A 25,474-nucleotide genomic window follows, 5' to 3' on the forward strand; every position below is an offset into this window, starting at 1 on the left:
TACACCAGTGATTTTCAAAATAAGGCAAACTACTTAAGATATTTAGAAAACATCTTTAACAAAGCTCTATTGAAATTTTATTGTCAGAAAGTAAATGAATTACACCAGGAAAAGTACATCTTCTACTTTCTGAGTAGGACTTCAACTACAGTTCAATGAATGTGACTTTATGTTCTAGGAACTAACAGTTCTCAGATAGGGACATTTACCCATAGGTGGGAGTGGGGGCTTGTATAGATTCTGCTTTATTCTGTGTATATATTGACTGTGTCTCCTTGAGATAAAGACAACATTTGGATGAAAGGTTCATACTTTCATTATTGATTTCTTTTTATGGAACAGAAATGGTATAATTCTCTTGAATCTCTTCTTAATGCAAATGAAGGAGAAGATGGCAAGTATTATAAATTAAGTGGCCTTGATGATAAAGCTGCAAGAGTGGCCTCTTATACTATTGGGTTTGAAGGATTGCTCAACAAAACATCACTGGTTGTTTTTTGTTTGTTTGTTGCAGGTTCTGGGCGAGTCAATGGCAGGGATTTCACAGAATGCCAAGACCGGGGACCTCCCTTCCTTTGGGGAATGTGTTGGCATTGCATCCAAGGCTCTCTGTGGGCTGACAGAGGCTGCCGCTCAGGTAAGGGGCTGATCCCTGTGCAGCTCTTCCAGCCTGCGCCCTGTGTCAGATAGTGAGTACTAGGAATGAGCAGATCCTTGTGGGATGAATGTGGAGGCTCTAGCTCCTTCTCCAAGCACTGCCATAGAAACCCTGGGACAGCAATGGCTCCTGGACTCGTGTGACGTCTGGGCAGAACGTAAGTCGTTTCTCTCAGGGTCAAGCGAGGAAGGACAGTAAGACTTGCTGAACCAGCATATAGAATCAGAGGCAACTTTTAAAAAAAATTACTGTTCTAGGTGAGTTATTTTTTGTGGGGATACATAAGCACTAAATAATTCAAATCTAAGGCTTCAGAATTGCAAAATGGTAGTTATGCTCTTTTTAGGGTCAAAGGGGGGAAAAAATTATACATCATAGAGACGTGATACAGTATGCTCCTCACTTTTCTTCACCTGACCTGTGCATTTCCTATCATCACTGTTGGACCCAGATATCAAAAGCTTAAGAGTTGTCAGCACTTACCTTGAAAGTTTTGTCATTAACACTTACTGGAACTTGGAAGAGTTTACTGAACCAAAAAGAAGCATCCCTAGTTTGAAGAATAAAATTCTCTACCCTCATCTTGTCCCCTCAGATCTCGGGGGAAGTGAATTAATGTCAACATTCTTTCTCACAAGTTCATTTTTCTCCCTGTTAGTTATTTACCTAACACATTCAAAGAGAATCTGAAGTAATGACTCTCTGAGAGCTCCTTGTCCTCTTGGGGAGCCATGTCACTCTTCTTATTCAATTACCAAAATAAGGTTCTTCCTGCTATTGGAAACGGTGACGTAAACCCTAAGGACATGTTAAGCTATGTGATGGGAAATCCTTTGGTAGGCCAGGCTCCAGGGTTGTCTAACCCAGCAGCTCCACACTATTAATCTGCACCCACTTTTTTTCTCCCTCTCCCATCTGCCAGCCAGAAATTTGCATTAAGGCCAGATATTCTTGGAGTCCTAAGATGGCAGCCAGAAGCAATGAGGGCTGCATCCATCCATGTCCGTGCCCCACAGAAGAGCTCTTGAAGGCTCTCTCTTAAGAACAAGGAGACTTTGTTCCCTGAAGCCTGGAGCAAACTCCTGTTGGCATGGCAAGCTGGCATAGGCCTATCTGTCACCTTCCCCTGATTGGCCAGAAGAGTGAGATTACCCTGACCAGTTTGCACTAGGGAGCACCTGAGCCTGACAGATGCAGGTACACTGTGGACTCGTAGAATCACAGAGCCTGAGATGTACTTTTGTCCTCCTTTCCAGGCTGCATATTTGGTTGGCATCTCCGATCCAAACAGCCAGGCAGGCCACCAAGGCCTGGTGGACCCCATTCAGTTTGCCAGAGCTAACCAGGCGATCCAGATGGCTTGCCAGAACTTGGTGGACCCCGGCAGCAGCCCATCACAGGTAACGGGAGAATGTGGAGGGTGGGGAGACCATGGGAAATCAGTACAGAATCCTGTTCTACAAAGCTTGTAAAGCTAGCCAAATACAGGTCTGTAGATAATGACCATGCAAAGTGCTAGAAAATGTGAAGGCAGGAATTTACAGGTGCTTAGTGAGAGGGTGCCAGAAGGCAATAGGAGGAACGAATCCCAGGGACATTCATTGGCTTCATTCAAGGCAGAGGACGTTCACTGAGGGCCTGCTCTGTGCTCAACACTAAGGGGTCAGTGTGAATGAGTCCTGATCTTCCACCCACTTGGCTCTTAGTCTTTTGGGCAAAGTTTGGGAAATGCATTGATCAGGATATGATGACATCATGAGGGATGCACAAAGAAAGATGTGATGGGTTCTGTCAGGGTGTCACTAGGGGATCACTTCAGAGCTGATGTCACTGTGCAGAACCTCAAAGTCAGGGGCAGAATCTACAACACAGAACAGAGCCAGAAAGACATTTGAGGAATAGACGGTATGTATGACATTCCATGGCGCTTCTACTACCCCCAAGTCCTGCAGGATCCTGCACTTTTAAACACTTATTAAAGTGTTTAAAAGGAGAAGTGTCTGACATGGAATAACAGAGGCAGTCTTGTGAGTACTGGTCCAACCGTGAGCTCTAGAGACAGCATTCTTGAGGCAGGAGAGGGCCCAAGTGAAGAAGGCAACACAGGTATCATCTGACCTACCACAAGCCTGAGAGCTAGTGTGTCAATGCACCTAAGAGTCCTTACCAGTCCAGTTCAGACCATAGGGTGATCAGAAGCCTCTGCAAAGTGGAACCAATGGATTCAAGAGAGCAGATGAGATGGGTGAAGGTAGAGCTTGTGGATAGTCCACAGACCCCTAATCCAGGGCCCACAGCCCCTGAGGATGAGGAGAGAGTGATGTGCCTTGATGTTTGTTTTACCCATCTAGACCTGGGTTCTTCATCCAATATGATGATCACTAGTGATATGTGGCTATTAACCACTTTGTAGCTAGTCCAAATTGTGAAGGGCTGTAAGTATAAATACACACTGACTTTTAAAGACTTGTGAATAAACTTGCACAAAATCTCTTTAGCAGTATTTATAATGTGACACCCTATGATGAAATGAATATTTTGCATATACTGAGTTAAATAAAATATTAATTAATATAATTAATTTTGCTTGTTCCTCTACTTTTAATGTGTCTATTAGAAAATTTTAAATTACGTGTGTCTAGACCTTGGCCTGGAGCCTAGACCACAGTTCTCCTATCTGGGATCTCCAAAGTCCAGTGACCATGCCCCTTTAAGACTGTCTGGGCCCAGCTCACTCCCACCATACTGCAGCAGCACCTCCTTCCCTTTTCTGTTTTCATTCTCTCTTGCTTCATGTTTCTTGTCCTCTCCTTTCTTGGAGTGACTTTGGGGGTGGCAGAACCAGACACATGTTATCGCCTGGGTTCTGGACATGGGTTGAAGAGGAACCCAAGCTCCTGCACTGAAGCATTGGGTGCCCCCAACCTAGCTCCGTACTTTGTAGGTTCTGTCGGCTGCCACGATTGTTGCCAAGCATACCTCGGCCTTGTGCAATGCCTGCCGTATTGCCTCATCCAAGACGGCCAACCCTGTGGCCAAGAGGCACTTTGTCCAGTCAGCCAAGGAGGTTGCCAACAGCACTGCAAACCTAGTGAAAACCATCAAGGTGGGTTACTGCACTTTGAACCTTGCTTGTCCCTATAAAACCTGTGGAGCTGAGAGAGGCTCTGCCCTGTTAAGAGCTATGGGTAGTGAAGTTTAACACTTAAGTCAGTATCTGAGGAAGAGTCCCTTATTAATGGAGATCTCATCAGGAAAACCCAACAACCTTGGTGTCCACTAGCATCCCAGGTGGTGAGGAGGGGGCCTCTCCAAACTTGGCCTACTGAGCTAGGGACATAAATTGGGTTGGAGGAGTTGGTTATGGGGTCTGTCTTGGCCCTGTGTGGGCAGCAAACAGCCTCTATGTAGTTAAACTCTTTGTTGACTAGGAATGATATTGAGTGGGTGGTAGAAGGCTCAGCCATTATTGCTGGATACATGTGGACCAGGATAAGATGTAAAGGGAAAAAGAAATGGAAAATTGTAGAAAAATCACTTTAATCTCACCTACGTCATCTATTTGTTTACAGTTTAAAAAATTTTTACTGGAGCATCAACTTTTTAAAATAGAGCTCTCCGTATTCCTGAAAGTTCGGTTGTATGGTAAAGCCATGGCTGTGTGGGCAGGGGAGGCAGGACTCACTTGTAAGAAGGGGACTGAAGTTTCAGTTCTAGCCGCACTGTGATCTTTGTAGGTGGGTGAGAAAATTGCATCTTCTGCCCTAAGCTGGGACTATGCAGACAGCAGGCAGCAAGCAGCTGACCTTGTGGGAAGACAGCCAGAACCTGGACAGCACACCACAGTCACAGAGCCCAGCCCCCCTCACCCCGGCCTTCAAAGGAGCATTGTCATGGGAGGCAATGAGTGAACCTGGCCTTTGTGGACCTGAAGAGAAGGACACTGATGTTTCTCTCCCACCCCACCTCGTGCTGGGGGTACAGTCCAGGGCCTCGTGTATGCTGGGCAGGTGCTAGGCCACTGAGCTACACTCTCAGCACAGTACTGATGCTCTTATCTCAGGGTTCTCATAGCCAGTCAGGTAGGAGGGTCTGCTTTGTTGCTGCAAGGAGTCCTGAGCAAATGGGACTTTTCCCAGTGTCCCTCCCAGGGCCCTCCAGAGGACAAGATCCTACAAACCTCATTTTCCTTTCACTACAGGAAAGCCTGTACAATCAATCAACAGGATAAGCCTAGCAGAGGCCAAAGGAGAGAGCGTCCAGCCCAGTGGCAGCTGGAAGCTGGCTGGTGGAGAGCAGGGGCCGTCACCCCAGTCAGCAGTTCTGAAACTGTTTCAACAAAGAGTCTTTAAAAATAAACAAGCCCTTCCTATTTGAGAGAAATAATAAGCTAGGTTGAATAAATCAAAGCAGTGCTCTGGCGCCCCATGATCCTGGTGGCAGCTGGCCTCCATTGTCATCACAGTTCATACTACGCACTAATAAATCTTACGTTTGAAAATGTAAATTGTAAATTTAAATATAAATTTAAAATGTATATTGCTCATTCAATCCACACAACCATGCTATGTTTATCATCTCCATTTTGCTGTTGGGGAACTGAGGCACAGAGAGGCTAAGTAACTGCCTAGGTGAGCCAGCCAGTAGTTGAGTAATAAGGATTCAGACCCAAGCCTCAGAGCCCCTAGCATGATCCTCAGTATTTTGGAATAGAGAGAGAAATTCATCTCCCCAGCCTGGGAAGACAAACCGTGCTATATTTATAGTGTGCTGTTATAACTTTGGGGGAAGTAGGGCTGCAAAGAGGAAGGTAGTTGAAAGTTTGGTTGCGACCTAATTTTTCTCAAGTGAATTTGGTCATTTTCTGATCATTAAAAAACAAATTGTATTAGATGGACCAAGAAAGATGGGGGTAAAAAGAAAAGAAGCTCTTTGTTTTATAGCTATTCTGGGAGCCCTTTCTTTTCTGCTGCCTCCTGATTTAAATCCTGGTCTGTCTCTGTAAAGCACCACTGTTAAGATCTCTGCTTCTTTGCACATTCTGCTCCCAATGTCAAACCCTCTGCAATCCCCACAGCAAATGAGCTCTTGTGATGGCCTGAAAGATAGGCCCATGAGAAACATCAGAGGAGGAGTATGGGGTGATTGTAATGTGGGGGACATAAAGGCCTGTCTCCTGTGAGCACCCAGGGAACTGGCAGCAATGTAAGAGGAACAAAGGGACATATTTCCCTCAACTTGTCGAAATGTGCCTGGGTTTTCAATTCCCACCATGGGGATCAGTGAGCTTTGTTTTAAATTTACTAATAGGAAAATAGCAAAGGTCACTTCACTGTAGCACTCTTGCCTTATACTAAATAGATTTCTTATTCGAAGGAATGGTTAAGGACTCTGTCAAAGAAAAAAAAACAAATGAATTTTCAATTCCCTAACTACTTAAGATAGCTGCCCTTGTAGCTGCATTTTTCTGTTACGCTTTTTAGTGCTTTCTCCTTTCAACTGTGAGGATGTGCCCAGGCATAAACCCCAGCTGCCACACCTTTGTAGGCAAGAAGGGAGAGGAGCCAGCAGGAGAATGAGTAGAATGTGTACATCCAGGGATTTTAGACCTCCTGATGGCATACTTCAAAATCCCAAAGCACAGATCTGCAAGAGCATAATTTTGCATGGTTACTGCTTGCCAGGGATGGCTGTCGATGCTGGCAAGCTAGAAGGAAAGCCCCCCTCCTCCACCCAAGGCTGCCATGTCTCCCCTGGTCACCACGTACACACTTGCCTGCTTTTCTCTCTTCTACTCATTACCTAGCCTTGAATCAGATGCGTGGAATGGAATGTTATTTTAAATGTGCAGTCACTCAGGTTTGGGTGCCAAGTAGAAATTACGCAACACCAGCTTTTGTTTTTCTGAGAAGTTAAAGTTTGGCCTTGCCCCTCACTGAGTTTAAGACTCAGATTTTTGCAATTAGGCATTTCCAGTGTGTACCACAGATATCCGATCCAGCTCTCTTTAATCGAATTTGACTTGGCTGTAAGTATGTTTTCTTGGTCATCCTTATGTTTGGATTGGTAAAGTAGAATTATTCAGAAGAGAAAAGAATCAACTCTGGGCTTCTTACATCTATTGCCTTTGTCTGAGGTTAGTAGAAGAGAAGGAAGCTGGAGTTTTGGGTTGTGGTTTGAACCATGCCAGTGAATTCAGGGTGACGTTGGTAAATCATGTCACTTTCCAGGTCCTGGTTTCATTGGAAATTCGGAGGGTTGATATTAAATGATTTCTAAGTGCCTTTCTAACACTCAAAGGCCATGAATCTATGATTCTTATGCATGCACAGAAATTGTTTCTCCCTGATGCCTGTGAGATTAGGCTGGAATGCTCAGAGTACCTGTCCCAGAAATTGGGAGTACCCTTGTCCCAGTGGATCTAGACATGTGGCCAAGTGGATTTCATCCATATGACTGGTGTAATAGACATTCTGTGACATGAGTGTCTACAAGGAAGCCCTCATATCTGCTTCACATTTCAGCACTGGGCAGACCTGAATGTTCGGTTTGCTTGGGTGGCTCAGCCATGCCCAGTGGAAACAGAATTTGAAAGTGAAGTATCTGTGCAAACCATCCTTTCTGATACCAAATGCCTCCTTTGGAAGAAATAACTTTCTTTTTGAAAACAAGAAATGTAGTTGATGTAACTTGGCATTCTAGTCTATGATCTTCAATGTCCTGTCCTGGGAAAAGCAGTGCACTACATGACATGTGATTGTTTTGGACCTGTGCTAAATAAAAAAATCCTTTGCCATTGGTACTTACCTCAGGTAGTCCTCTTTTCCATTTAAGTTCAACTGAGGCGTGGTGGCTTGGTCAGCTACTTTCCTTCCTTTAGAGATTAAGAGAGCTTGGAAGTCAGGAAAGGAGAGGGACAAGTATAGAGAGGTAGGAGGCAGGAAAGGGTGAACAGTACCAGTGGGGTTCTTGGTACTTCCTGTCTCGCCAGGGCATGATTGGTAGAGATGAGATCCGATCTCCTTGAACTACAAGGTCCATGCTGGCTGGTTGCCTGCTCCACTCGTTTACTTGTGCTGGGACTGTTGTGTCAGGCCCCTGCCAACTAGTGCCCACTCGGTCTCCTACTAGTATTCTCAGATTGCTCTGAAGCCTGGTAGAACCCATCCTTCAGGAGTCAATGGCATCAATAGTACAACAAGATCACAGTACTAAGACAGCAGGGTAAACTCAACATTTAGTAGTATACAAGTGGCAGGCAGAGATGAGGCAGTACAAGTGAGCAAGAAGTAATAGACATTGTAGAATTTCCAGTGGGCCTAGAAGAATGACTGAATCAAAGAGGTTAGCATAAGGTCATTGCCTGTATGATGGGGGAAGGACATGAGCCAAGGCAAGCAGGCTCCATATTAGCGAAGCTGGTGAATTAGTAGGCTCATAGAAATTCCTCTGAAAATATTAGCGTTGGGATGTGTAATTATTATCTCAAGCTGCCAAGACTTGACTGGAATGTGGTTGTTATTCAGAAATAGCCTTCAAACAGGCCATGCCTGCCTCCTCTTGCCTTATTGAAAAACAAACTATTCCCACTCTGTTGCATAATGCCAGTGTCTCTGGTTTTTTGTCCACTAATTGTCTAAATTGGCTTTTATGTATTCCTCATAAGGATTAAATTAAAAGTTTAATTGGTCATTTAACAAAGAAATGTACATTCTTCAAATCTAACTGCCTTCTCCGATGTAGCCATTTGCTGGGAGACTGGTTGCTGCCATTGGGCCACAAGCTGTTGGTTCTAACAGTCTTGTTCTTGAGGAGGTGGAGTCTGGGCTTAGAGAACCTTGAGTCCACTTATGAACCCTTTGTGAGACCGCCTGGCAGGGATCACAGGCCCTGTACCTAGATTCTTATCTGGTCTTGGCATTAATCAGCAATATAGCTGATTACTCAATACTCTTGTGCTCCCTGCTGCTAGTGTTTTTGTTTTTTGTACTGGAGTTTGAACTCAGGGCCTCGTACTTGCAAGGCACATGCTCTACCACTACAGCCATGCCCTCAGCCCTCTGCGGCTAGTTTTTTAAAAGTTTGCATAAAATAGAAGAAAGTGCCTCATGTGTAGATCTCTATGAATCTTCTCAAGTTAAACACACTAGGTGACATTAGTCAGATTAAGAAACAATGTTATCAGTACCCAGAAGCTCCCCCTTGTGCTCCCTCTGTCTCACCTGCTTCAGAGAGTAGCCAGCTTCTAGTTACATCATTAGTTTCACCTAATTATTGTTCACCTGTCATACATAGGCACCCTTTTGTGGGGGGCCTCTTTCATTACATTTATATTGTTTATGAGATTTGTCTGTTTGGTTAGGGTAGGTCTCATCTGTTCCCCTTCCCTTTGGATTCAATTGTGTTCGTTTCAAGATGGTGGTCATCAAAAGACCCAAAATCGTATGTTCTCCCTCATATGTGGACATTAGATCAAGGGCAAACACAGCAAGGGGATTGGACTATGAGTACATGATATAAGCGAGAGCACACAAGGAAGGGGTGAGGATAGGTAAGACACCTAAAAAACTAGCTAGCATTTGTTGCCCTTAACGCAGAGAAACTAAAGCAGATACCTTAAAGCAACTGAGGCCAATAGGAAAAGGGGAACAAGTACTAGAAAAAAGGTTAGATCAAAAAGAATTAACCTAGAAGGTAACACCCAGGCACAGGAAATCAATGTGAGTCAGTGCCCTGTATAGCTATCCTTATCTCAACCAGCAAAAACCCTTGTTCCGTCCTATTATTGCTTATACTCTCTCTACAACAAAATTAGAAATAAGGGCAAAATAGTTTCTGCTGGGTATTGGGGGGAGAGGGGGCTGAGTGGGTGGTAAGGGAGGGGGTGGGGGGAGAAATGAACCAAGCCTTGTATGCACATATGAATAATAAAAGAAAAATGAAAAAAAAAAAAAAAGATGGTGGTCATGCCAGCCCCACCTCCATCAGGTACGCAGGGAGGGACATCCAGATAAAACTGAGAAAAGTCAGAGGTGCCAAACAGTATAAAGGATCTTTATCATTTGACAAGAAATAGACTTAATCTGAGTGGAAATGGAAAAGAAAAGCCCAAGTGTTGTAATCTCAGAAGTGGAGAATAAAGTGGTTTGGTGGCTAGGTATGACAACACAGCGGAGGGAGAGAAGAGCAGGCACAGTTGAGTCCATTTCTGCTTCCTGTGAGTGGGAGTTGACCACAGCAGGCTGCTGTGAGCTGCACGTTTAACTTTTTTTCTTAGCGTTGCTAGCTGTGCTCCTCTGCTTAAGGGGCAGGGGCTCTTACCAATCAGTTTATGAATTCATCAAACATTTCCAGTAGTCTTCTCATTGAACCATCTTGCCCCACTAGGAGATGATTGCTGTGGCTTAGAAATGACTGGTGTTTCTCAGTGGGATGGAATCTCCTTTATTTTTTCCTCCATTAGGCCCTAGATGGGGATTTCTCCGAAGACAACCGCAATAAGTGCCGTATTGCCACTGCACCCTTGATCGAAGCCGTGGAGAACCTGACAGCATTTGCATCTAACCCTGAGTTTGTCAGTATTCCTGCCCAGATCAGCTCTGAGGTAGGGAAGGCTTTGTAGCAAAGGCACCAGTAGGGTTTCTGGCTAATTTTGTATGAACCGAATGAGCATGAATAATTAAAATTCCAAAAAGACTACTTGTCAAATATGTAGGATACTGTTATGGTGGATGATGTTACATGCACAGAGTTATGAAGGCCAATATCCATGTATCTCATGAGAAACAATAGCTTTATATGTTGCAAACAATTTCTGTGCCCAGATTTGGGGCTGATTCTCTTGAGTGTATTGTACTCAAAACTCCTATTTAAGAAGCAGAAGAGTGGTAGAGCGCTTGCCTAGTATGTGTGAGGCCCCGGGTTCAATCAGCACCAAAAGAGAAAAGTTGAAAAAAAAAAAAGAAGAAGAAGCAAAAAAAGCGGACCCAAGTTCCCACCATCTAGACCCTTTGTAAGCCAGTTGCCCTCCAAACAGCATAAGTGATGACTTGACAAAGAATAAGGCTTTCTCTAGCTCAGCATGTTTATTCATGTCTGTGTACCCTGCCCTTGACCCACCTGTTGTTTGGTCTTAGGGCTCCCAGGCACAGGAACCAATCCTGGTATCAGCCAAGACCATGCTGGAGAGCTCGTCCTACCTCATCCGCACGGCATGCTCTCTGGCCATCAACCCCAAAGACCCACCTACCTGGTCCGTGCTGGCTGGACATTCCCACACAGTGTCTGACTCTATTAAGAGTCTCATCACATCTATCAGGTCAGTTTCCCATCTGGAGATTGCTTCCAGCCTGCATCTGAGGACAGCAGGGGGATAAACCCACCAAGCTTCTTACCTGACAGTAATGACGTTGGTTACTATCATCATCTTTATCTCTCTGGGACCAATGTAGTACTAGTCACAACAATAGCAAACTTCAGCACTTACTATACACCAGATATTACTCCAAGTATTTTACCCCTTTTATATAATCACCACAACATTACAAGGTGTATATTGCCATTGTTTCCTTTTTTTTTTTTTTTTAGGTGGGCCTAAGGTTTGAAATCAAAGCTTCGTACTTTCAAAAGCAGGCACTCTACCACTTGAGCCACATCTCCAGTCCATTTTGCTCTGGTTATCTTAGAGATGGGGTCTCACAAACCATTTGCCCATGCTGGCCTCAAGCCACAATTCTGCAGATGTGAGCCACTGTTCATTTTGTTCTTCAGACAGAAGAATTTAGGCGACATTCCCAAAGTAATTTGTAATTCTTCTATACTATATTATATTGTTCATACCTAGGAGTTTAGGCAGAAAGTGCTCCTGTACAGAATTTGATGTTCTCTTTAGTTTGTTAATGAAACAAAAAGTGTATTCTGCTGGCTACAGTTACTTTGGACATCTCTGACTTCCTTGGTGACAGTAAAATCCTGAAAAAACATCTCTTGAATACATAGAATATTTCTGAAGTTGACCAAAGTTGATATCTCACAGCATGAATGCATTTATTTCCTTATATTTTGTTTTCTAGTTGTTTCTGAAGCTCAGAACCACAGTTAACCTTTTCTTAATGCCTTGCAAGGAAAAAAAATCACTAAATATTTTAATTCCTACTATAGCCCATGAGTTTGTGTCTAGTATGCAATTTGGAAAACCTAGAATGTTTGCACTGTGAATAGTTCTGAACTTTTTTTTTTTTAACTTTGGGGCCTTGTGTTTAAGTCAGTGAAGGGAGAATCTAAGTCCAAATCATTTCCTTAGCAGTTCTCTGGCCTCAGCCTATGATGGATGTAGCACAGTAGCCTTTCCACTAAAATTAACTAGAGCTGTCTCAAGTGTTAATTAAGAAATGCAGGCCAGGCATGGTGGTGCAAAGGTAGGAGAGTCACAGCCCAAGGCCAACCTGGGCAAATTTAGCACCAGACCCTATCTGAAAAACAAAATAAAAGCACAAGGACTAGGTGTGTGGCTCAAGTGGTATAGAGTGCTGAGTTCAAACACCGGTACTGGGGGTGGGGAAGAAGTGCTTGGACAAGGCAGCGAGGCCCTGCCAAGCAAGCATTCAAGATGCACTCCTTAATTAAGGTGATCAAGGAGAAATGAGACAGGGGTTCCAGTGCTGGAACAGGTTGTAGGACTGGAGCCCAGCAAATCTTGTGTTTGATTTGCACTGTCCTTTCCAGGGACAAGGCCCCTGGGCAGAGGGAATGTGACTACTCCATTGATGGCCTTAACCGGTGTATCCGGGACATTGAGCAGGCCTCACTGGCAGCGGTGAGCCAGAGCCTGGCCACCAGGGATGACATCTCTGTGGAGGTAAGCTGGGACTCTGGCTGGCTAAAATAAAAAGTAGGGTGAATGCTAACAAGAGAATGATGGCTTGGGGTGGGAAGTTCAAATGTGGCTGAAAACTAATCCGCGTCAGATAACTGTATGTCAGTATGGTGGGTGGGTCACCATATTTAGTTGAATGCATCACAGACCAGGCCTGAACATGTAAATTTTGAAGTTTCCCTGCTATCATTTTTCATTAATGCACTTGTTGGTTAATGGCAAGATATGGCATTAAACTCTAATGCATTTGGTCTATTCAGAGATAAAAAATTCTACCCTAAGTTATTCAGTATCTAGTTTGTAGAGACCTTTTGCATTTTATTATGTACAGACACTTTATCCTTTCTTGATGGCTTTTCCAAAGTTTAAAATTTTCCTATGAGTCATTTCTATTATCTGTGCAAAGCCTCCTGCTTCGTACTTCTTTCTCTATTGAGAGCACAGTGCCTCACACTCAGAAGGTGCTTAATAAATGTGAGTGGCGTGGTTACTGCTGTTTGCCTTTCTGCCTCTGAATTCAGTAGCAAGGAGCTCAGCTCTTTTCTCTAAGCAATGAGCCCAGAGTTGAGTATTGCTCATTTTTATTAGAATTAGAGCTGTGTATTTCACTCCAGCTTCACTGACATACATGACAGGCATGTGTTCTCTCTCTCTCTCTCTCTCTCTCTCTCTCTCTCTCTCTCTCTCTCTCTCTCTCCACCCCAAAGAAAGAGGGAAAAAAAGTAATAAAAATTTTTATCCTATGAGAGTTCTAGATTTATTAACCTGTTATTAAAGTATGATATAAAGCAAATTCACATTAAGTGTGCATCTTAATAACTTGGTGATAATTCACCACCTGCACACATCTTACACAGCCCTAGATCAAGACACAAAAACAATCAACACCCCAGAAACTGCCTCATGCCCCCCTCCTTTCATCATCCTCCCATAGTATGTCCTCTATCTTGACTTCCTCACTAGGAACAAAATCCCCCTCCTAACTGCTTATGCTCCCTAGTTATGCCATATTTAACTGAACAAATCACCTTCAATAAAACATCAGGGCTGGAGATGTAGCTCAGCAGGAGTACTTGCCTAGCACATGCTAGGCCCTGGGTTCAATCCCCAGTTCCACAAAATAATAATAAGTATTATTATTGCTGAATATTCTGGCATTCTTGACTATAATCACAATATTAGTGTAAAGATCTTAAGTAATTAGCCCAAATAAGACCCTTAGACTTTGGAAAGTCTCTGCCACCACACCTCTCTAGCTCTTTTGTTTTCAAGCTTGTATCTTAGTCTGCCCCTCTCACAGAGCAAACTCTTCCTGAAGCCCTCTGGCTCATGTGCAATTTTGTCCTGTGGGAAAGTAGCAAAGGCAAGACACTGTTCCTCTGTCAGGAATCATCTATTCCATTCTGGTGTGTGTCCCTAAAATGTCCAGTGTTCTCATCCATTGACCCCAGTTTCTTCAGTGAAACTCCTATGAGGATTCCTAAGAAGGGAGCAGATCTCTTCTGCTACTGGTTAATAATTTTCAGCCTAAAGTTCCCCACCCCCTCACACTCCCATCATGGTCCAGTCCTCTTGCCCAGCTCTTTATTGCCTGAGTTCAATTCTTGGGGGTGGAGAGGGTAACCCATCTCAGACCGGAAAAGAAATACCCTGAGGGTGACATTTTCAATATGGGCCTGCACATCATCAAGGGCAGCGAACTGAGAATCCAGCTGAGTTCAGCCACTTCTCACCTGGCATCTTCATGGTGCATGTTGGGGAAGTGTTCCTGCATTCAGAGCAACCTGGACTCATGTTCACATCACCCTCCTTTTCCTAAGTCCTGAGAACAGATGGACCTGAATGTTCCCTCAGACCCCAGTTAGCTGTCTGCATTGGGTGAAGTGCTTTCCTTCTTGGAAGGCCATGGCTGTCCCACATTTCCAGTAATTGTGCTGAATAACTTAAAAGTAAAGCTATCACCAGCATCCATTGTCAGGACTGGCAGGAGTGAGAAGCCAGTAGGACACACATTTCTCGGGCTTGCCTCCTCTCTCATGGGAGGAACCATAGGGGATTCTGCCTGGGGAGCTGAAATGCAGCTGGGCAGGGAAGGGCAGGATCTGGTGGCTTGATGGCTCACCCAGGCATCTTGATGTCCATTTCCTATGGCCTCTGTCTTTCATATGGGACTTTTAGAGTTGGTGCGGTGTTGTGGGGAACTGTTGTCAGATCAACTTTACAGTTCTGTCCTTATCAGGCCCTGCAAGAGCAGCTGACTTCAGTGGTCCAGGAAATTGGGCACCTTATCGATCCCATCGCTACAGCAGCTCGGGGAGAAGCAGCCCAGCTGGGACATAAGGTAATAGGCATCGAGGGAATCATGCTGAGAGTGAGTGGAAGCAGGGAGTGATTGATTTTGTCATTGTTCCCCAAAGCCTACAGCACTTACCATCATCTGTTGCTTTCGATCTTCCTTAAAATAGGCCAGAGCCTGAAGTTGATACTCCCAGCCTAAAGTCTGCAACCTTTTGTCCTGGCCAATGGGCCTATTTTGGTATTTTTAAGGGCACAGTGTAGGAGATGTGGCTCAAGTGGTAGCGCACCTACTTTGTAAGGGCTCAGTGTTCCCTCCTGGTCTCCTGTGCAGTGCAATGTCTATTCTTGCATGTGACGAGGCAAAGAGAATGACTGGAAACTTTTCACTGGGCAGCCAGCATCTCCCATGTGGCCACTCCAGAGGAATGGCGCTCCTACCCACAGTTATAAGTGGCAAATGTTTTGCCTGTTTGGGATTTGCTTTGCCAACCCTTCAAGGGGAGCTGACTTGTCATGTAGCCTGTGCCTCAGCAAGAAGGCCAGAAATTGGATTTTTAACAGCCTCCGGGTTTCCTAGCATCTATCAGTGCAGCTGTCTGTATCGATGTGCATATCAAGAGAAGCAGTAGCCAGAATCTTCTCTGCAGGTATTGATTTCAGAAAATCAGTGATCTTGCTTTTTCAAATTACAGAACAGCTTAAGGGCCCACTGAACTTCCTGTGAGTCCTAAGGAGAGATTTTTGAGATTTAAAATGGCCAGTGTCTCTCTGCCTTTTTAAGTATGGCAAACTTCATTTCTCAGCTGACTTTCTCAATAATGATAAAAGAGCTTGTCTACCTGTGTGGAAAGGGAGGAAGACTGTCCTGGAGGCTGGGATGTAAGCCTTTGTGCTCAACACAGAAAAACTGTGTTTGGTAAAGAAGCTGAACATTGTTCCAGCACTTACTTTTAACTGCATTAGAAACTTTGTGAGACGATGCCCTTGGGGGGCCATATCTGCATCTCCGCAGGTGTGTGTAATATATGATATATATAACATGATTCATGTATATATCATGTATTATGTAGTTATATATGTTAGTGTATCATACTACTTCCCATGCTAATGAATGGCATCAAAATAAAACTAATATATTTATGTCACTTGACTTACAAATTTTCCCTTGGCCCTTTGGCGAAATCAGTCTCTCACTTCTAAGAGAATGTTTGGGATGCAAGCAGCCTGTGACCCCCTAGCCACAGTGAGCGTTCAAGGAACCATCAAGTGAGCATTGATCTCCACATTTTTCTCCCACAGCATCACAGTGCTCAGGTGGGGCCTCGGCCGGCTGTGCCTCACCTGGGAGTGAAAAGAAATGCAAGCTCTCAGCCCCAACCTGTGGTAGTGTTTTGTGGCTGCAATAACAAATCACTACAAACTCAGTGACTTTGAACAACAAAAGTTTACTGTCTCACAGTTCTGGAGTCCAGAAATCCAGAATGAAGCTGTGGGCAGGCCATGCTCCCTCTGAAGGCCAAAGAGAAGCCTTTTCCAGCTTCCGGTGGCTCTTAGCATCACTCAACTGTCACACAAGTTCTCCTCCAGGATCACGTTGTCATATACCCTTCTATGTGTCTCTTCTGTCTTTTATGGGGATAGTTGTTACTGGGTTTAGGGCATATTCAGGTAATCCAGCATGATCTCATCTCAAGACCCTTAAATACATCTGCACATAGAGCTGGGGTTAGGACTCAATGGTAGACCACTTGCCTAGCATGCAAGAGGTCCTGGGTTCCATTCCCAGCACTGCCAAAAGAAAAAAAAAAAAGTCTGCAAAGACTTTTTCCAGATAAGGTCATGTTCACAGGTCCCAGGCATCAAGATGTGGGCAGAGCTTTTGAGGGCCACTGTTCAACCCACTCTGAGGTATGTCATGCACAAAATGCTCTGTTCTTTTAACTCAGGTGCTTAACCAGTGAGGCTGTTCCTGTTCTTTGTGTCTCTCAAGAGCAGAAGGTGTTAATAGGGTACAATACCTTCCTCCAGAACCCTTTGTCCATAATATCACAACAACACCTAGCACTTACTGAGTACTAACTATATAGTAGTCATTGTGCTGAGTGTTTTATGTACAGTCATTCTCCTAATGAACTTAATTCTCATTTTATAGATAAGGACACCGAAGTTTAATAGTAGAAAGAAATGTGCATAAATTTTCTCAATAAGGAAATGGCAGAGAAGATCCAGATCCTGTGGCTTTAAGGCTATGGCTTTCTTTCTTCATAACCAGGCTGTGTCCTCCACGAGGAAGTCAAGTTCTAGTTCAGTTACTCCATTTCATTTTATAGTTGCATTAGTGAAGCCAACCTTTAAAATAAGAAAATTGACCTAGAAAATATAGGATTCTAATGTAGTTAACATTTTGGGTCCTTCTTCAGTGCATAGAGGACCCATGCTGAGTCCTGACCCCTGATGGCCCACCAGTGCCCCATTCCCTTTGATGGCAACTCCAGTGCCCTTCCTGAGGAGGAGGCTGAAATCCTATCAAGTGTGCAGAGCTGCACCTGGGGTTGTGCAGGGTAAGCACTCCACAAAGGGATTTGGATGAAACAGGGCCCAAACCCAGCCTGTGCTCTGCTAGGCAAGCCATGAACCTGGTGTTACAATTTGGATCTGAAATGTTGCCCAAAGACCATGTATGACAGGTGTGGTCACAAGCCTGTGGTGCTGTTAGGAAAGGGTGCATCTTTTAGTGGGTCCTAATAGAAGGAAACAGGGTCATTAGGAGGTGTACTTGAAAGTGATATTGGGGCCCTAGCTCCTCCTTTCTCTTTTTCATTTCCCAGCCGCCATGATATGAACAGCCCACCATGATGTGCCACCTCACCACAGGCCCAAAGCACTGGGGCCAAGCAACTGTGGACTGAAGGCTCTGAAACCATGAGCCAAAATCAGTCCTTCCTCCTTATAAGCTGATCATTTCAGGAATTTTGTCACAGTGACAGAAGCCTGACAAAATAACCCTAATGGAAATAGCACAGCAATAGTATGTTTATTGCTGGCTAATAGTCTTGTCTCATATTAGCTGTAATGAACTTTTACTTTTTGGACAACCGCCACATGCCCCTTGTCCTAGCCCTCATCACCCCCTACTTCTGCTTTATTTGTGACCCAGTGCCTGCTCACGTGAATTGGCCTTTCTGCCTATGTTCCTAACAGCACTTGTTTTTTCCATATGGTGGGAGATTTAAGGGAACCACTGAGTAACAGTTTGCCCCAAAATACTTTTGATGGGAATAATATTAGTCATTACCAAGTATAACAAGGAGTTGAACAGAAAACTGACTCATGCTGTTGTGTTTTATCAGAGTGGGGTCTGAAGCAAATAAAACAAAATAATAAAATGTAGTTTTCTGAATGCTAAGTAGAGGATTATCACTAAATTATCTTCAGACTTTATCTTAATAGTAAAATATAGTTTTCTGGATGCTAAGTAGAGATGTATCACTAAATAATCTTCAGACTTTACAAAGCAGCAAACAAATACCAAGTGATAAGCTTCTGAAGTCCAACCTGGCAGCAGCAACAGAACTGAAATAAAAGGGAAGTAGCAGAGACAGCAGAGTGTGGCTAAGAGGCAGGGCTGTGGAGTGAGTCTGCTTCCTGCCCTGTCTCCTTCTCCCTACTGTGCTGACTGAGCATGCAGCTCTCCCAACTCAACCTCCCTTTCTTCATTTGTATCTGCTTCTGAAATCATGGAGTTTAAGCAAGGTAATGTTCAGCAGAACCTGCTGGGAATTTCCTAATAAATATTTGTGACATGTGGCCCTGAAGGGCACAACTGGCCAGCTTTGGTAAAGGTAGATGTATTATGTGTGGTATTGCTCTCCTGGGCTCTACTGGGGCAGTTATTTAGTGTCTTGATAAGCTTGTTCTATGTGTGTGTATGTGTGTGTGTTTGTATGTGTGTATTGCTGAGGATCGAACCTAGTGTCTCTCACATGTGAGGCACTTGAGCCACACCCCTGTCCTTTTTTACTTTAGTTATTTTTCAAATAGGGTTTGGTGTTTTGGCCTGGGGCTGGCCTCAGACCTTGATCTTCCTATCTCTGCCTCCCAAGTAGCTGGGATTACAGATGTGACCCACCATGCCTGGCTACTAAAGAGCTTTTGAAGATTCTTTCATCTCAGGCTTTATATCTTACCTCCCCTAATAACCTGTCCCTCTTCTGTTCTCCCTCCTTTTAAGTTTGGGAGATGTCTTTGAGTCTTAAAGTTTTTTTACTTATAAAATTGGCAATTTGTAAAATTGAGTTCAATTCTGATGTCTAACTCTAGATTTCAGAAAGGGTTTATATGCACTTCTGCCATATTTGGGGAAAAGATGAAGAATTTCCCCAAAGGAAGGAATAGCCAAGCAAATAGTCTTGTTAATTGTCGAGTACTTTCAAGAGTAAATTGTAGCCAACCTGCCTTTCCCTGTGAGCCAGGCTACCACTACTGCAACCCCTTACATGTGAAGGACACATGTACACTTAAGGCTTTTCTTTCTTGAAAGGTGACCCAGCTGGCAAGCTACTTTGAGCCCTTGATCTTAGCTGCAGTTGGTGTTGCCTCCAAGATCCTGGACCATCAGCAGCAGATGACGGTGCTGGACCAGACCAAGACACTTGCAGAGTCTGCCCTGCAGATGCTGTATGCAGCCAAGGAAGGTGGAGGAAACCCCAAGGTATGGTTCAAGATGTTGGGACTCTCACAGGACCACTAAGCTCCTGCCATACTGTGTCCATCCAGGAAAAAATACGTCTAGTTCTCTCTTGGTGGCATTTGATTTCCCAATCTAAAGTGGGGAATAATCTTGTCTTCCCAGGGATTTTTTTTTTAAGGAAAACCAAGACATATGCATAGTTAAGGCTTATTTATAATTTATTTTTTCCTCAGTGGAAGGTGTAGACAAGCATTCTTGGGGAAGAAAAAAATGAATCATTATGGCAGGAATAGAACTATAATCCTTGCTGGGCTCCTGTTCAGCATTGACACTCAGCTTGTTGGAAGGAAAGTTCAGTTGTTTTCCAATGAAGGTCATTTCTGCTCTTTGTACTTAAAAGGCAGTACTTTATTTTATTTACTGTAAGATATCTTTGAGACTTAAAGTTTCATACATATAAAACCGTGAGTGAGTTCAATTCTGGTATCTAAATAATCAAACCCAGAGACTCACACATGCTAGGCAAGTGCTCTACACTGAGCCACATCCCCATCCCAAGACACAGTAATTTAATATGAAATTCTCCCTTGCCAGTTTATAAGCATTTCTTCAGGCTATTATGTCACCTGACTGCTTTAAGTGACCAGACATGATGACTTTGTACTACATTTTGTTTTGAATTTGGGAATGTGGATACTGGTAACAACATATATAAAGACATTGACAGGATTATGAAAAGGTTGTGATAATTTTAGAAAATAGCAATCTAATGTATCTGGAACATGCAGAGTGAGGACATTCAGACAAACTGAGCTGTTCTGTTAGGTGTTATCTTTCACACCAAGGAATTTGGCATTTGTTATAAGCAATGGGGAGCCAGTGACTGTGTTTAAGCAGGAGAATGACAGAACCAATTCCAACCCATATTTTAGAAACATCAAACTGGTAACAGTGTGAATAATGTCTTAGACTTAGATTTTCTATGCTCAGTCTTTTATTCACATATCTAGCAATCACTAAAAGCCAAATTCTGAGGATGCTGAAAATACTAAGAGCCAGCTACTGCCCTCAGGGTGTTCAGAGTCTTTTGGAATATAACAAGTTCTGTCGCCAATGTGGTAAGGTAGAGCAAGAAGGACAAAGAATGCAGCTTTGATAGAAATAGATTAGGACTAAGCACTGGAGTTTGGACCAGCCCTTTACTCGCCTCCCCAACCTGGAGGAGCCAGAGCCACCCTCGCAACTCAATTCTAGTTGTCCTTTCTATGGGCTGTTCACATGTCTCCACCCTCCACCCGAGGGCTTCAGTGTCAAGAGAATCAAGTAGGAGTTTCTGGAGTTTTAAGACGTTAGCATACTGCTTGGACTGCAAGTTCAGAGCTCCCTGGGGAACTGCATGGCTGGGAGCACACATAGTCAGCACAGCTAGCTCCTTAATGACATTCTGTGCTTGAAAATGCTTGCCAAAATGGTTTTCCACCAGTATGAATAGTTATCAGTGAGTAACTGGAAGCATTAGATGGTTTGAAGTGGCACGTGATGAGTAAAAGCAAGACAGAAGATTACTTCTGTCTCCTCCCCCATTCTCAACTTGCACTCTGTCAGCAAATTCTGTCAGACTTGTCCCAAAGGACACCTAAGCCACTAAAAATGTGCTTCTTTAGACCTTTTCCTAAGAAGCCAGAGGTATAGACTTAACTTAGGTGTTATTCTTTGGGTAGCTATTTACTAAGCTTTATTTGGTATGTGTTAGTGTTGTACATCCCCCAATTGCAGAGTTTTGAGTTAAAATATTAAATAATTCTCATTAGTTTTGATTTGTTGAAAAACAGCAGACGCTCTGAGGTCAGACAGAATTGGATTAAAATCCCAGCTCCAACTCTTGCTAACAGATTGCTTCACTTTGTTTCTTTCACTCACCAGTGAGGTTGCTTATAAACACCTCCCTACAGTAGTTGTAGAGAGAATGCATATAATGTAGTAGCAGGTAGTTAAAACAAGAGTCACAGCCCCAAAGTCTGGGCTTAACAAATTCATTGTGTCATCAAGGCATGTGCTGTGTAGCCTTTCTCTCACCCCTTTGAGCTCCTCTGTGTTCACTCACCCCACCCTGCCCTCTTCTACAGCATCCTTGATGGGCCCCCAGCTACTGTGTGCAGCATTCCAGCAAAAACACAGCCCTATCCACTGTTGGATGGTTCTAATACTAGTTGATTTTCCCCATCTACTAAATTGAGGTCTGCCCTCCTCCCCCAACCTTTGTCTGCTTTCCACATCCTGTGATGGCTTTGCATGCTGTCCTAGGCTTTGTTGTTGAAAGGAAGAGCCTCCTTGGAAATGGACTTCAGACAGTACCAGAAAGAATGGATCTAGTTTTTCCTTGTGCTGTGCACAGGGGCAGTAATAAGGCGCCCTTCCAGAATCTAAAATAATGACTTTATTGTTGGCCTATGGGCTCACTTCCTAGATAGCTGTTGGTCATTTACACATGCCTTAATTGAGATCCTGCTGTGTCTTTTGGGGTCTGAAGCTATTGTGCTCAGCCAACACAGGGCATATGGGTTGGGACCAAGCTGTCTAATGAAGCTGAGACTTACCTTTGGAGTTCACAGGAAAAGGCCCCAGATGAGGCTGGAGTAATTGGAGGAGGCTTCATAGAAGAGGTAGATTCTGAGCTGACCCTGTAAGGATCTGTAAAAAACACGGGAAGTGAAGGAGAAGGGGCCTTTAGAACACTCATCAGTCAATCTCCCTGAACAGGAGGAAAATAATTCATTTCTGGGATAGTCAAGAGCAAGGATATGTTTTTGTGGGTTTTGGTGACTGTCCTTGGGGCAAATGTCCTTTATTTTTTTCAAGGAATTTAAAAGGCAATTTTGTGACTTATGCCACTATCCCCCAAACTTTTTCCTGATACTTTCCTAAGCCTGGAGGGATAGAGCAGTACTCAGCTCTCCCTTAAAACTCCATTCAATTTTAATATGGAGATGTAGAATTGCTGACAGTTTTTGTGTAAACAGTGTTCTCATTGTAGCTGAAACTTAGCGGAAACCACCCCTTCTTTTTGACCTTCTGCATCAGCAAGAATCTATTCGTATTTGCTTTCTCTGGAGGGTTACATACAGGAGATCCCGTGTTTCATACTTCAATCAGAATAAAGTACATTTTGTGTTTTACTTTCTCTTGCCATAAAATCCAGCTATCAATTTAAATTAGAAGCTTACACTGTTATAGCCTAAAGGCAGAGTTCTATGTGTCCAGACACAGTTGCCTCAAAGTCAACCATCCAAGGTCAACATGTTTCACATCTCATCCTATGTCATATGGAGGAACTCTTCTTACCTCCCAGGGCTTTTCAATTCAGACAGGCCAATTCCTATGGCTTGCAAAATCTCTTCTTGGAATTCTTTTATTTGGAAAACCACTCGAAGGAATTAATCCTCTACCATGTCCTACTGGCTTCCTTTCTTTCTCATCCATCGAAGTGAAAATGCAATATCTTGAGCCTTTTGGAAGGGTTGTCTCTCCAAGGCAAGGATGACCCTAGGCACTGCTTGGGTATACCCAGTGCCCAGGGACAGTGTGATTCTGACACTTAAGTGCCTGGCATGTGGTCGCATTGAGCTGGATAAAGGCATAACCCCTAGTGGACCGTCATTATAAATAAGGTGCTTGCATCAGAACTTCACTACATGGCATTGTTGTAATTCTTCCCATGTCACCGAAGAGGAAGCCAGCCAGTTAGTGGGAGAGTCGATAGTCGAGCCTTGGTTTTTCTGCTCCACATCTTGCTGCCACTTGAGGTGTCTCCCAGGGAGCCTAGCACTGCTGTTGTTTCACTTTTCCATTCGCTCATTCATTTACACAGCCCCAACCTTGCACTTGACATCGACACGTCTCCAAGGTAAGGTTTAAGGAGCACATGAGAGCTCTGTCTTTCTTTGCAGAGCATCTGTCCTTGAGGGCTTTCCTTGTTTACTCTCCAGCCTTCATGGCATAATTTGTGACAGAGTTCTAAAGTCCATTAAGCTTTCTGCAGATTTATTTCTCTTAAATGTTCTTATATTTCCACAATCCAACTTATTTATGGAGAGGGCACTATAGTGTGGAGAGGGAACACTGAGGAGAAGTACATCTGTTTTGAATACAATTTCTCCTGCACATTCTTTTTTTTTTCTGTTAACTGTGTCAACTCGTATATTTAGGAACTGCTGGCATTCTCTAGCTACCATCCTGAACACAGTCACATATAAAACTAGTCATATCTAAGGCAGTTTGATACTGCATTTTTATTTTTTCTCTTGATTATAAAAAGCAATCTTTTTCTTTTTCATTTGTCTCTATGATTTTTTTTCCCAAACAAATATACAAAGTCAAGGAAAGGGAAAAAATAGAATGCATTGCTGTACTCCATTGTGGGAATATGGTTATTCGATTTTTCTCTTCTGCCTTTTTTTTTTGGGGGGGAAAGCATCTCTAACTGGAGGTCCTCCCAGTTCAGCCTTCTGGGTGCTGAGATTACAGATCAAGCCTGTGCCCTACTGCTCCTGGCCACCACACCCGCTTTTTAGGGTTATTCTTAAGAGAAACAAAGTGATTCTTAAGCACAAGCATCATTTTATTCTGTGTAAGGAAACATCTCACAATTCCCTCCCAGGCACAGCATACCCATGACGCCATCACAGAAGCTGCCCAGCTGATGAAGGAAGCCGTAGATGACATCATGGTGACACTGAATGAAGCTGCCAGTGAAGTGGGGCTGGTAGGAGGCATGGTGGACGCCATCGCGGAGGCCATGAGCAAGGTGGGCATGACTCTCAGTCTCCTCTTCACTCCTTGTCTCCATTGCTCCTTAGCTACTCAGTCTCTCTCCTACTTAGTTCCCAAGTCCTGTTCTCTGAGGAGCTAAGTGGCAGTTAAGGCTGAGCCAGCAAGCCTTCTTTTCCTGAGAGTTCTACTTAATGTATACATGTGCAGTCGTATGTACAACATGTTTATTCTTCAGTATGCATTACTGTTTTTTGCAAGCCATTGTCCCTCCCTGCTAGTTTACCTGTGCTTAAAAATGGAGATAGTAAAGATCAGTTTTCTCATTTGTAAAATGGAAATGATTGTCTGTCTGTCTCCTTCGTGGGCTTAGGATAGGGAAAAAATCTCCAGAATGAAATAATAACACGATTCTCATGTGCTGACCTTTGGAATGGCTACTTTAGAATTAGCGGACTTTATAGAATGCAGGGTCCTGGTCTCCACCCCTGACTTGCTGCATGGGGTGGAGCCTAGGAATCTTTACTGCTACTTTCAAAAAGCTCCTGGTGGTTATGATATCTAACCAAATGCAGAAGCCACTGGAATAGCATGTAAAAGCTCTTAGTGAACTCCAGAGGCAACAGGCACAGTAGATAGCATGGTGTCTTTCTCTCATTTCGTGCCCCATCACTGACATGGGTCAATAGGGAAATATGACTGTAGACAGTTTCAACTCATATCTCCTGCCCTGTCCCCCAAGGAATCCTTCACAGTTTGATACTCATTAAAGTAGACGTTCGTTCACAGCATCTAATTGCCATCCTGTGATAGCATGGCCAAGAATTTCAGGTATCATCTGTGTTCTGAAATGTCCACTATCAGATTATGAATATATTAATATGATTTTCCAGAATAATAAGTGGTCTTTAATTGCTAATTTAGAGAAGATTGGTTGTTCCTATCTCCATAAAGAAATGATACCCTGTAACTATAATTAGAGTAATTATCTCTAAACGTTATATACTAGTAATTGTCATACTAGTGAAAGTAACCAGCCTGGGCTGGACTGCCATGTCTCCCTCAGAGACCTCAGGCTCTGCTTTGTAAAAGTCTCTATTACTTTCTGGCCTTCTCATTCTTCAAATATGGGCAGTTTGGCAGAAAAATGAGGAGAAGTTTCCTCTTTCTCAATGAATCTTATAGG

At 43.6% G+C, this 25,474-nt stretch overlaps 1 protein-coding gene across 16 annotated transcripts in view; it reads left to right on the forward strand.

The window, feature by feature from the left end:
* The window catches only part of Tln2 (talin 2), a 409,346-nt gene that overhangs the window by 324,215 nt on the left and 59,657 nt on the right, over positions 1-25,474 (forward strand). For 14 of the 16 annotated variants that reach the window (XM_074066109.1, XM_074066110.1, XM_074066111.1 and 11 more), the window contains 9 exons: positions 515-637; positions 1,915-2,058; positions 3,603-3,764; positions 10,122-10,262; positions 10,795-10,976; positions 12,383-12,515; positions 14,773-14,874; positions 19,372-19,542; positions 24,179-24,325. In XM_074066109.1, coding sequence (XP_073922210.1) covers positions 515-637; positions 1,915-2,058; positions 3,603-3,764; positions 10,122-10,262; positions 10,795-10,976; positions 12,383-12,515; positions 14,773-14,874; positions 19,372-19,542; positions 24,179-24,325 — 1,305 coding nt within the window. Of the gene's footprint in view, positions 1-514; positions 638-1,914; positions 2,059-3,602; positions 3,765-10,121; positions 10,263-10,794; positions 10,977-12,382; positions 12,516-14,772; positions 14,875-15,877; positions 18,585-19,371; positions 19,543-24,178; positions 24,326-25,474 lie in introns of those variants that run through there. The other 2 variants (XM_074066120.1, XM_074066122.1) reach the window with 2 other exon arrangements.

Source organism: Castor canadensis, chromosome 2, assembly GCF_047511655.1.
Source record: "Castor canadensis chromosome 2, mCasCan1.hap1v2, whole genome shotgun sequence".
Taxonomy (NCBI): Eukaryota; Metazoa; Chordata; class Mammalia; order Rodentia; family Castoridae; genus Castor; species Castor canadensis.